Genomic DNA, 13224 nt, shown 5'->3' with positions numbered 1-13224 from the left:
CAGGGGGAAACTGGGCAGAGGGGAAATGTCACATTATTCCCCTGCAAAGAAAGGAGCACAAAGCCTCAGGAAAAGGACAAGAGCGCTCATTTCTAAGCTGAGTCTTAGCAAGGCAGTGAATATCACATCGCTAATTATCAGCCTGGTTGGATTTTGAGCTGATTTCTTGTTATGAAATAGATGTTAATTCTAACTCTTGGTGTTGAGCTCGGATGTTGCGTCCTAATAATTATGCAGTTGTACGCTTAAAAAAAGACACTTTTTTTTCAGACCTTAAGCACTTCTTTGACATTTTGGTAATACTTTGTGACTTTCATAAGAAGAGCATCACAGAAATAGAAATCCTGATTTATATTTCATTTGTTCGTTCTAATCCACTGTTCCTTAAGGGCTGCTATTGGACTGCATTAGTGTGAGGGTGTGAATTGCTTGAAGGTTCAGTGGGTGGTTGAATAGCTTTGCCATCCATTTGATGGCTATATATATGCAGGTGTGTGTGTACGGTAGGATTTATGAGTGTTCAGTATGGCTTCTAATGCTTTTCCCTTACATAGATGAGATAATGGAAATGCCAGAGTGAAAAGTGTTCCCCAAGTTGATTGTAATTGAATCTCCATGATGTCAGGTGCAAATTTGAGGTCAGACAAACTGCAGCCAAGTTGTCCACTGGTGGTATTACTTTATTGTGATCCCAAGGTGCTGCTTTGTTAAATTGAGGAAGTTAATAGAAGTGTCCCACAAGAAGATGTACATCAACATTATAGTAATATCAGAAGCATAGAAGGAACAAACTTCCTGTACTAAAATGTTCTCCTTATTTGAGCAGGTTTTTGTGTTCGGTTTACAGATGGTTTGGTTTCTTTCGTCTTCGTTTTGAGATGTTAAGAGATTTCTGCCTCCATTCAGCAATGCACACCGCTGCTGGATATGTTTGGGGAACAATAATGAGCTCCTGATTGTATAGTATTATATTATAATCCACATTTTATCATTTTATCTGTGTCTCCAAGATGTAATTTGTTCTGTTCAGACTACTTTGGTGTGTGGTCCTATGTCCGGGTTAAATAATCTTTAAATAAGTGTATTAATACTTTGTTTTCTTAAAACATACTCTCTATTTATTTATTTTTGCTGCCCTTTGCATTGCAGATCACAGCACGTTGTTGTCCTTGAAGCAATTAACTTCTGCCTTATACAGACTGATATTGACTGACTGATCTTTGCTGATGCCGGTGTTCATCTTTTGCAATGTTTTTGGAGTTTGAGCGAATACAAATAGTGGATTGGTCAATCTGAGTTATTTTGAAAAATCACTTTTGGAGCTAGGTGGTTTTAAAGTATTTCCTGCAACTTGGTTTGTGGTGTACAAAAAAGTTAACAGTGTGTTAATCAGCAGCAGTGTCCTGTTTCCTCAGGCCTCACTGTCAACAGCTTTCATTTGGGTATGTTTTGTGCTGAAGAAATTGTTTAAACAAAAACTCATCTGCTGATTACCCAAAGCAGTGACGACTGTTTATCTCAAAGCATACACCAGTCAGCCACAACATTAAAACCATTGACAGATGAAGTGAATAACACTGATCATGTGGTCGCAATGCAAATTATCTGCTGGGAAACCTCAGGTCCAGGCAGTCATGTGGATGCTACTTTCACACGTACCCCACCCCCTCTCGCTACGCACTGGGACAATGCTCCCAGCCGCACTGCAAAAATGCTCCAGAATGGCTCGAGGAACATGGCCCGGCCTCCAGAATCCCCGGATCACACTCCGATTGAGCATCCGCAGGATGTGCCATAACAGGCCAGAGCCACAGAGGCCCCACCCTGCAACCCACAGCACCCAAAGGATCGCGTGCCAACATCCTGTTGCCAGACACCCAAAGGCGATTTTGTGTCCATGATCCAATCAGACCAAACTGTTTTTGTGGGCTCACATCCCCTACGCATTATAGGCAGGAGGTTTCAATGTTGTGGCTGATCAGTATATAGTTTCTGTTGCTGCTGTGAGTGCTGTGAAATCATTTCATTTCCCTTAAACATATCAAATCTCAGAAACTGATATTTTCCAGGCACGTTTAAACCAAGATTATTGACATATAAGATATGAATAAAAGTAAGGTAAAAAAGTATGAGGCTGGTTTACCAGCAAGACAGGACACGGGAAGATCACAACTTCACATTTAGCACAAGTAGACCATGAGAGAGCAACAATAGACAGTAGACTATACATATCAGCCTACAACTGACAAGCCCTCTTCTTCAATACATGCATTCATGGAGCACAGCAGCGGGCAGCAGTTTGCATGCTAAATCATCCAAGTCAATTAAAGAGTCTTCTCTCAGGCAGTAAATTGCCAGACTCTGATCTGCTGTTGACCTCAAATCCCTATCCAGACAAGCCTCTCGCCACCACTGTGCAATCAGCATTTCTCCACTCTCCAATTCGGCAAAATGATGAATGTGACTCTTTCAAGTTTTTTTTTTCCATATCTTCAATTGTTTAAACAAAAGTCACTGTAGAATCTCGAGTTTATCTCATGAAAAAATGTTAGGACGTTTCATCTCCAGATTTCCAGAATTTGAAAACATAGTCTGAAGTAAAGGATTTCTTTTCAGTAGTTACGTGCAGTTTCCGTGCCAGGCATCATACATTTTGGGACTAACGTAAAGGAAACCTTTTGAACAGCAGCCAGCTAACAATCGTTTGTAAGCCCCTCTTTCCTTCAAATGCGCAGCTTCGGAGCCTTTAAGGCAAAATGCAATGTGGCTATAATTGGCTCAGTACCAAAGTGTGTGGCTCACTCTGAGCAAAATGAGTCGATCAGCGTAATTGTGCCAATTAAATGTCCAAACATCTTCTGTGATCTACCTCTGGGTATGGGAGTGTTTCAACAAGCTCATCTACTCAGAGCCAAGCAGGCAATCTGTGACGCACACAGAGGTGAATGCAACCTCAGACACACACACACATACACACACACAGACAGACACACTTTATGCAGTATATATATATATACGTAAAATGGATTTCCGCATTACGTTTTCCGCTGATCTGCCCTATGCTACCTCAGCTGTCTGCTTTCCACCTTCCATTTTGACCCTCACACACACTCTGTATGTGTGCGAGCTAGCAGCTCGAGGCAGGATTGATTATATTTCCCAACTTTTTGGGCTTGCCTGTTCATTTAGCTCCGTGGATGATGTTCTCATGCTTTTACTGAAAGGGTGTGTGCAGGTGTGTGTGTGTGTGTGGGTTAGAAAAAGGATAAAATGCTATCTGAGCTCCAGGGTTTTGGTGAAAGCTCAGAGAGGGGGAGCACACTACATCATGTACTGTTCAAAGATGTCAGTAGGTCAGATTTGGGTTGGGTGGTCTGCTGGATGGATGTTTTTTTAATGCTAATGGCTGTAATTCATGCCTGACTTTTGGAGTGATGATTAAGAAAGTGCACTAAATTACATAAGTGGCAGCACTATCTTAGGTTTGTTCTTGGAGTCTTATTTCAAATAGGACTATTATGTGTTGACAGGCGCAGAAAGGAAAGAAGAGGAAGAAGAAATGGAGAAAGGGTATATATATCAGTGGTTTTATGCTTGGACCCAGTTTTTTTGCTCTTTTTCGCCATTTTAACAGTAGCCTCGGGGTAAACAAACAGGTGTCTGCCTCCAATTTGGGTGGAGCGACAGACAGATCTGCACTCATGATATCAAGTCCAAATTTACTGGCAACCAAGGCTGGTTTCCTGTGAACATGGGAACATTTTAGGTTGAGAGAGATGATCGTGACTAGATGAGCCTTTTCTTTAAGACTCCCATGGCTAACAGGATGCAATAAAGAAAGCCATGTTTGCTATGAATTCAGAGTAAAAGCTTTAAGGAGCTTAAACTTCAGTTCAACTCTGAAAAGTCTTCTTTGTCAATACCTCATTCTCAGTGTGAAAAGAGAGGAGGAAACTCAGGATAGTGTGTTAGATAGCAGAATAAAAGACGTGGAAACGCCCTTCACAACTGTGCGCACAAAAGGTGAAACGGGATAGTGCAGCGCTGCAGGGCTTTGTCAAGATGCTACAATGAGGTGTGTCAAAAGAGATGAAGAAAAGGTTTTTGGCAATTACCGTCAGCGCTAAAAAATAGCGATGTCATCTTAGAAGGCTTCTTTAGTCAGCAGAGAGTGTATTTTTCCAGTTTGGAATTATCTTGAAATGGAGCTTAAAGACATGAAGCAGACCAAGTTGCGCTTCCGCTGCACACTTGCTGCTTTGACTTTATTTATCGACAAATTAGAAGTTACTGTGAAGGTCATGATTTACAAAGCTGGATGATTACCCTGGAGATATGAAGCCTGCACAAGGCTTTTAGGTATCTTCAATCCCACTTCTCATCGCTTTTGTAAGTGAAACTGAAAAGGAAAAGCACTGAGGGGCCCATCAGCCTTATTCTCATGGGTTTAAAGGGCCTTGATGAGGATCAAAAGAGGCCATAGTCTCAGACAAAAGCTTGGCCCCATCAGCCGTCCTTTTTTTTAGGTCTGTGTCTGGCCCAGAACAAAGAGGCTTCCCCCCCAACCTCTAACTAGACCAATTGGACTGGCTCTTGACTGGCATGCAGGGTCGAGCCTCCAGAGTACAGAGGAAGGGGTGAAACCAACAAGCACCAAAGGGTGCTACTAAGGATGACTGACACAGCTGAGATAATCTCCTTCTGAAACATAGTTGAGTATTCAGTCGATAGCCGGTCTTTTTGATCTGATATCCCACTATCATTTCTTCTTCCCATGCTTTTCCCTAATCCTTTTTTTCAGCTCTCCTCAATCTTTACTCTGAGAGAGAGCAATCTGATGCATTCACCCATCATTTTTTTAATAATAGATATCTCGGTACGTGCAAAATTTCCTTATTTCCACTTTAAACAAAAAATGTGCACAACAACAAACATCTGGCAAAGAGCAGGGCAAACACCAACCAGTTTTTAAATGAAGCGGGTTGTTAAACAGGGAAACATTGCAAATTATGTGCTGCTATACTGTCAGATTATAATTTTATAATCACAAGAGGAGCTTCAACTATTCTTCCCACTATTTGTTTCTTGTTTAAAATTATCCAATGCAGGCAAATGATTGTTATAATTTTCTGCAGGAATCCTGATGGGGATGTTCAGCCGTGGTGCTACATTGCAGATCATGAGGACGGGATCTACTGGAGATACTGTGACATCCCTACATGCCAGAGTAAGAGACTGCCACTTCTTTATCTCGCTCTCTGTCTTCATCCCTTCCATGCCCTCAGGGGCTAATCTTGGGTATACAGTCCAACCACTTTCATTGCTATGCTCATCTTCTCGCCTGCTATGAATAGCTTTTATGGACTGCGGTGGCTTGTACACAGCTATTATCATCTAAAAAATGTCTCTAATTGCCTTCCGTCACTCCTCCTCCTGCCATGCCTGGGCCTGTCTTCAAGCTGTCACTGCCTACTTGTGTGTGTGTGAATGTGCGTGTGTGCATTTTTGTATATATCTATCTTCATAAGTTTCCCCCTTTGGCTTTGCAGCTTGTTTTGACATGCTTTTTTGATGTGAGCGACTATGTGCATCTACCAGTTTGTGGATGCTTTTGTGTGTTTTGTTCACATGTGGGTGTGAGAGTTTCCCTGTCCAGTAATTCCGGGATTAATATGTGTGATGGACTGTTTACACAGGGAGATTTAGTGCTTCTGTGTGTCTTCTCTACTAGTTTGGCACATATCTAGAAAGAGCTGCCTGTCTTTAATCCCGGTGCTTTTGTTCCTTCCACCTTTTTAATCGCTCCTGTTGAAAACAGACTCTGATGGATCAGCCTAACACTGTTTTTGATGCCAAATATCTGAATACCCGCAGAGGAGATTCAGATCTAGTGATTTATGGCACGTAACTGGTGCACATGCTGATGTTATTAAATGCAAACAATGTGTTATTATAAAAGTGCCAATAAAGTTGGGAAACAAATATTATTTTAATAACTAAATGAATCTGATAAGTGAGCACAATAGGAGAGATAAAGGCAAAAAATTTTACCAAGCAGAGCTTGACTGATTTGTTTAATTTACATAAATATTCCATTTTCCTCTTCAGTCATGAATGAATAACATTCCATTTAATCTAATCAAACCCTACTTTATCGCTGCGTGCCTGAGATTCCTTCTCTATATTTATGTATTTTCTATTATTATTTTTCTAAATCCTTAAATATCTATTGTACTTCTCCTGTGGCTGCCTGAGCCCTTTTCATTCCTTAATATTTAATGTGTGTAGTGTTTAGTTATATCTGCAGTGCTTACCACTGTCACCGCATTAAGGGTCTAACCTGTTCTGCAGGGTTAGTGATGCTAGTCCAGAAATCCTAATTAATAAAGACTAAAGACCACAAAAAAGAGGTAAAAAAGAAGAAGAAAATGCAGCCTGTCTTGGAACTTGAGGTAAAACAGTAGAAATAGTGCAGGTGGAAAGCTGCAAAGCTTGCAGTAGGTACTACGAGGCACTACTAGGCCTCAAGAACCTCCCAGCCCCTCTAGCTATCCCACCATTATCCTGTCTGAGTAGCATGCCTGACTAAAGCCTGCTGTTTGAATGGCCCGGAACCCATTAACCCGTCTAATAATGCCTGTTGGCTGCACGGCCTGTGTGTGTAGCCATAGTTATCCTCGGTATATTATGCATATAGGAGCTTGTCTGTATCCCATTAGAGTTTTGACTGACCTATTTCAGACAACTGTCCATTTAGCACAGTGTGTTTTTCCTCCCAAACCACAAAGGTTTGGAAGAGCAGTGTGTACATTGAGAGCTTGTCACTGTCTTTGGTAAAATTAGGCCAGCTTTTATTCCGTATGGATATACCATGTGCTGGTTGAGCCTTGTTTTTGTTTGGGATCCTAGTACTGCGTATGTAACCCATCCTTGTGACATGTGGCCAATTTTCAGCTGCTCAGAGCTTTGCCCATATCAAGTGCTGCCTTACATGATCGTTCCCTTTTTTGTTTGGCTGTTGAAAGTTAGATAGAGCAATGAAACATAAGAAAAGGAGATGGGGTGTGCTGCGAGCCAGGCATTCAGTGTCATGAAAACATGCTTGTTTGGTGGAGACGGTTTCTCCCTGCAGGGGTACGAGGCAGCTTTCAGACACGAATGCTCTGTCTCATCTATTGTAAAACCACAATCGCCACGTGGTGCCTCACCTTCTGGCGCTGTGTGTTCTCAATCTTCTGCGTTTGAAAGCTTCGGCTGCCAAGTGAGAGAATGCTGATGTTCTTTTGGTGTCAGTGTTCTCAGTCTGCGGCTGGCTACAATAGCCTCAAAAACACTGTGGTGTGCCAGAGGAAAGGCAACAGTGGTCTGTGTTTTCATTTTGTCTCACTTTTGTTTTGTCTGTGCCTTCGTTTTGTCTGCTTTTTTGCTTACGTTTGATGTCGTGTGGTTGGTAGTGGGTCGCCACTCGCTGAGCCACCTGCCGCAGCCTTGCTAGTGGTTCGTCTGTGATCCAGCTGGGTTTCCTGTCATCTAGGGTCATGCCACCCCTGTTGAGGGTGACACACCCTGATGGAGCATCCACAGGCAGGCAGGTCACACGAGGCCAGGAACACAACGTCTGACAGTGTGGATTACAGCGTAGGTCAGTACATTTGTTGATCTTAGTAATCCCTCATGGCAGCGTCATGTGGTGGAATTGTCTAAACATTTCAAAAAGGCACGCTGTCAGTGCACGTCTGTACACAATGACAGCTGCGCAGCAAGTTTTGTCCTAAAGGTAGAGCCGCTCCTCGTTGCCAGATTGGTAAATGCTCGCTGTCGTTATATATTGAAGTCCACATCTTGCTTCGAACATTAGCCTTGCTCTTCTGACAGCAGTTCTAAACATTTTCACATAACTAAAATCTCAATTCCCCTAAAATTATCTCATTATTAAACTGCACTGAATGTTCTTTTGAGTAATGTGACTCTTTCATTCATTGTGAAATTAAATTTTCTCAACGTTGTAGGTGAGTTGAATGCTGATACATTTTAACCAGGCTTTTAGTGTACCGAGAGGACTATGTTTTAGCAATGAGCTGTAGAAAGCAACAAGTCCACTCAGGTCCTCCAACTAAGTGATCGCATCTGTCGTGTCTTACTAAACCCATACAAGTATTCCTGAAACAACATACACAACGTGATAACATGCACGTCAGAAGGCCTCAACACACCCATTTTTTGACCCAGAGACTGGAGGTTAAAGCTTGCCTGTGATGGGTTTGGGATGATGTGCACACTTGTGATAATGTTAAACTCAACGTAAAAAGCTCCATTCTACAGGATGCCAAGTTAAAGGTGACGCCACTCATTTTTTACATGCAATTTTACATGCAATTTTTCACGCGTTCCACAGAGGCCATACTATAGATCATAATAACAGCTTGTGAAATCATTTTCTGAGGAAGGATATATAAAGGATGGACATGGCCGCACTGATGTCACAAGTAAAGTAGTAAATTCCCGTTGTAACACCTCAAGCTGAGCATTTTGATCATGGCTGTCTTGGTATCTTGACCATGGGGTGACTGTGTCAGAGCAACCGTCCTGCCTGCTCGTGTTCTAGTGACTCGACAATGACAAGACGAGTGTGCCCTAAATAATAATATCAGTAGAGACCAGAATGTTTGCTGAAGAGACTTTTTTTTAACCAAAAGAGTCTGGCTGTTAGAAAGAATGCATTTTAAGGAACTTCAAAACTGGTTTTACATTTTAGACTTAAAAGCTACATCCATCCTTTATGTACAGTCTGTTGGGAGGAAGGAATTTTCTAATGAGGTGGAAGGAAAACCTGCGACCAAACCAGCAGGTTTATTAAATTTAAAACAAATGCAACTGCTAAATCCATTAATTCAAAGTGAGACAGTAAGTGGGAGGTAAAAGAAAAATGAGTTTGTGGTTACTTGCATTGACAGCAGATTCATCAAACATTAGCTCAGTTTGAAAATATGCTTTACTCACTTGTTAAAACATGCAGTCATATTAGTGATTGATAAGATGACAAAAAAAACACGAAAAAAAAATCTGGTTAAAATTATAGACCTAACTTTTTTACAAAGGATTCTGTTGCTGTACGTCTCTGTTGTGATGTTCTGAAATGCTTGTTTACATGACCACTGACAGTGTGATGGTTCCTTCCCTAAAGCATTCCATACTGCAGAGACATTTTCTTTTGGTGTGGCTCCTTGAAGCTGACACGCATTTGCTTGATGCTATGCGCTGACTGAATTTGACTGACAGAGTGAAACTGTCAGGGTGAAGTCTTCAAGCGTTTGCCAAGATAAAGTCGCTTTGATGTGCACATTGGAAGCTCATCTTTCAACAGCATATAACCAAGAAAAACTTGTTATGCCACTGTGTTCCTGTAGTATGGAGATGTGGAGCATTTGAGTTTTCCCCTTGGTTTCCTTCACTAGAATAGTTTGAAAATACATTTTTCCATGACCAATCCTAGGAATAATAAGAGTTGATAAACCCAGCTAAGCTTGCCCATGTTGCCGATTTATTTCAAGTTATATAGACTATGTGAGTGTGGTGTACAGTCTCTGTTTATTTTAGACATTGTTGCTGTGGCTGACGATACCTGCTGGGTGGTGTTAGGATGAGAGACGTTATCTTTATGCCAATATTCCCTTAAGCTCTGTGATACTTTAAGATATCATTTTGTTACAGAGCTGTCAATGTGTTTGCACCACACTTACAGTAAGTTATTCTTTTATCTGTTTAAACAATTGAGGGAATGTCTGACTAACGCTGCCGGTCAACATGCAACAATAGTCTCAATATGAGCAGTACTACACTCATCTGGCAAGGCTAACCAGTCACACCTTAAAAAGCATTAAAACAAAGCAGTAATGTGTTTGGTTCAGGTTTTATTGCTGAACATTGAGGTAAATATGAAGTGTTGAGATAAGTGCCTTCATTTACGGTGATTTATGATGACGCTAAATGCCACTTTGAAGTTGCGGATCACCTTAGTAAACCCTGACGTACTCTTGAGTGAATGCGATCAGGTGTGCTCGTCCTTGTCGTTCTTGTTCAGTGTTTTGTGAGGAAAGTGAACAGTCTGCATGTCAAAGGTTTATAATGTCTGAAACGAGTGTTTCTTGGACTTAACTTACTTTTGAAGTTGCTATAAATGTCCATCGTCACTGCTTAAATACAAGCTGTAAACTTTAATGAAACCCTTTCCTTGTAGTGTAGATTATTTTTGTCCCCATTATATAGAAAGATGCAGTATACCACATCCTTCCACCCAGTTAATGATTTGGATTCAGTTAGTAACAAAAAGTAGAACCACTGGGTTTGTAAGGTTGTGATTAATAAAAACAATCTAAAGGGCATCAACCAGATTTTTTGACAGTTTATATAAATCTACTAAATACAGGATAGTTCAGGGTTCACAGGTGTTTTTGATTTTATATATTTATAATCAAACTATTTTTATATGCAGCTCTAATAGATTTATATATATTTTCGAACTATTTTTTATATTTTATAACTTTTTAATGTATTGTGTTATTTAAATCTGTTTATCAGTTACTGTTCTTACTGCCTTGGAGCAAATGAAACCACATAATTTTCTCAGGGATTAATAAAGTATTCCAATTCAAATTGTGATGGTTTTTAAAAAGGTTTTACAGTGAGGATCCTTTTTCATCATTCCCTGATGTCTATTACTGTCCACTTTTTAGGGATAAAATGTTCTGTAAATGAGGCTCTGCTTGGTTTATGAACACAATTGTATAAAGACCTTCAGATTTTTGTATAAAATTGACTTTAACCTTGTGTAACCGTAAATCTGTGTGTTTTTATACAAATCTACCGTGAATAGGTAAAAAGTCAAAGTAGCAGATATTGTAATAAAATGTCTGTACAATATAAAATGTGTTTTAAATTAAGGATTCATTTTTGAATTTTTCATTTCCCCCAATAATGTCCAGAAATGCCTAACACTTAAACTGTGTTTTGCTTTTAATGTCTTGCATCTGTTTTCTTCATGTATTACAAACTAACAGCAGGTCAAGTAAGGTTGTAGGCGAGACTCATCTCGAGGTGTCTAATGCAGGCTTGTCTCTATGTTTTTATTTTCATGTCAGAGTTAGTCCTAATGTGACACCATCCAGCGCTGAATGATTATACATGGGTGGTGTTCCTTAAGTTTAAGCTCTGGGAAAAAGGGAACGGGTTGGAGAAAGTTTTTATTTAGTATGCTATGATTGACAGGAAAGCTCAAGTAAATGGTTGAATGAGTGTCTGAGACGAGGACAAGTGCGAATCAAAATAAGCAAGAGGTCAAGACAAGTTGGACATGTGGTTTGGAAGCCCGGACCGAAGCACCACAGCCCTGCCTCGTGGCTGCTGTGGTTGCCTAAACCAGGGATGCCTTCAGGTTTTGCTACTGCAGTATTTTTCTCACTCTGTCAATGTTTTTAGAGGCCGAATATTTCCCTTAGGTGGTCTTGCACCAGCTTTCACCACAGCCAGCTTTTCGGCCATAATACTGACACAGGTTCAGGCAACATTGCATGCGTGTGTGTGCACGTGTGTGTGCACGTGTGTGTGTGCACGTGCGTGTCCCTGCACTGTTACCAGTGCAAAACCCAGTGAGATATTTCGAGTCTCAGAGAGAACATTTAACGAAGTGAGCTAATTTAGGCATTTCCTTATTTCTTTAATAAGCTCCTGTATGTAAAAAATTATAAGTACTGAAGTTGAGGTAAGGTCAGTCATGCTGTACTTATGAGTTTTCTCTGGAGATTCTCCCCCCACACAAACACATTTTATAATGGAAAACTGAAAATATGAGTCATTCTGTGTTGTTAAAACACAAAGAATGAACATAACGGATGATCCTTGAGAGCCTTATAATGTGGTTTCCCTTAAAATCATTACATTCACAAAAGGATACTCATTTTGTTAAATGGAGGCTTCTATTAAGGATGAAATAGTGTAAGTGCGTGCATGTGTTTGTGTCTGTGCGCAACCAAGTGCAACTAATGCCTGAATTCAGATTTTTGACTTAAGTACCCAGAGAGTATAAATTAAAAAAATGTTACCTGCCAAGATTATTGTCTCCCAGCCAAATTAATTGCACATTTTTCACAGAAACATGCCAAACTCCTTCTTTTTAATGCAGTTTTATGTATAGTGTTCTCGCAGGTGTTCCGTGACTAGAATTAGATGGTTACTGCTTTGCAATAATGGGACTAAAACTTTGTGCCATATATTAGGTTAACTATTCTGGAAGAAGTGAAGTGACTTTTTAAATGTTTTTAGTACTAAGCTTCACTTCTTTATGGGGTTGACATGCCCCTTTCACTTTCATTAGGCCTGCCCTTACCTGAAGAAGTGGGCAGAGGAGTTTTGAAATCACTACTATTAGCTTATTGTGACCTCTGACCTCCTTAAAGCTCACCTCCACCCACACCTGCCCTCAGGGAGAATACCTGTATGAAGTGTTATGAGGAAACTTTTAAATGCAATCTAGAAAGTAAACACACAAAAACAAACCAGAGGACAATCAGGTAAATATGGTCTCTCAGACCCCGTCTCTGGCTCCTTCCCATTCTCAAAATGTCTGGGGTTAAATCAGTCAGGACCATTAGGGAATTAGATGTATTGATCACGAGGTGAGCTGCCTGTGTAGAATGTTTGCTAATGAGTAGATGGCCATTGTTTAGTATTTCTCCTGGGAACGAGGAGGAGATGAATAGCAGGTCAGCTACTTTAGGGCTCACAAATGAGGGCTCGCTGCCAAATGTAGATCAGCTCTGCACAGTTATAATATATTTAATTGTATTTAGTGTCTATTGTATGGCAAATGGCATTCGATCGCCTAGTGTTTTTACCTGTTTTGTGTGTGTAAGTGTGTGTGTTTTGCAGGTTTGCCCATTTTCTGCTAAATTTGATCAAAATGCTTTATCATAGTCGGTCTAAGTTTTAATATTGGAAAGTAGTGACAGTGACAAAATGAGTCTGTGGTGTGTGCAGACAGTGTGTCTCACTTAATTGGGTGTTTTTAAAAGAGTCATTCTGGGAATATACTAAAAGACTACATTTAAATCTAATCTATCAAGTACTCTGTACAGTTTTTACTTTATTACTCAAACTATAGGATATGCAAGTGTCCTGCACCCTTTGGTAGTACAACACACCCATCCCATATTTCATTTTCAAGGCAAT

The 13224-nt window shown here is 40.4% G+C and overlaps 1 protein-coding gene across 4 annotated transcripts in view; it reads left to right on the top strand.

The window, feature by feature from the left end:
- LOC101478447 (sushi domain-containing protein 2) overlaps nucleotides 1-13224 on the top strand; it is a 115962-nt gene that overhangs the window by 79789 nt on the left and 22949 nt on the right. For all 4 annotated transcript variants that reach the window (XM_012923427.4, XM_012923426.4, XM_012923425.4 and 1 more), the window contains one exon: nucleotides 5136-5227. In XM_012923427.4, the coding sequence (XP_012778881.3) occupies nucleotides 5136-5227 (92 nt within the window). The remainder of the gene's footprint in view (nucleotides 1-5135; nucleotides 5228-13224) is intronic.

This window comes from Maylandia zebra, linkage group LG12 (genome assembly GCF_041146795.1).
Source record: "Maylandia zebra isolate NMK-2024a linkage group LG12, Mzebra_GT3a, whole genome shotgun sequence".
NCBI lineage: Eukaryota > Metazoa > Chordata > Actinopteri > Cichliformes > Cichlidae > Maylandia > Maylandia zebra.
The sequence above is the reverse complement of the archived record's forward strand: the minus strand, read 5'-3'. Positions and strand labels throughout refer to the sequence as shown.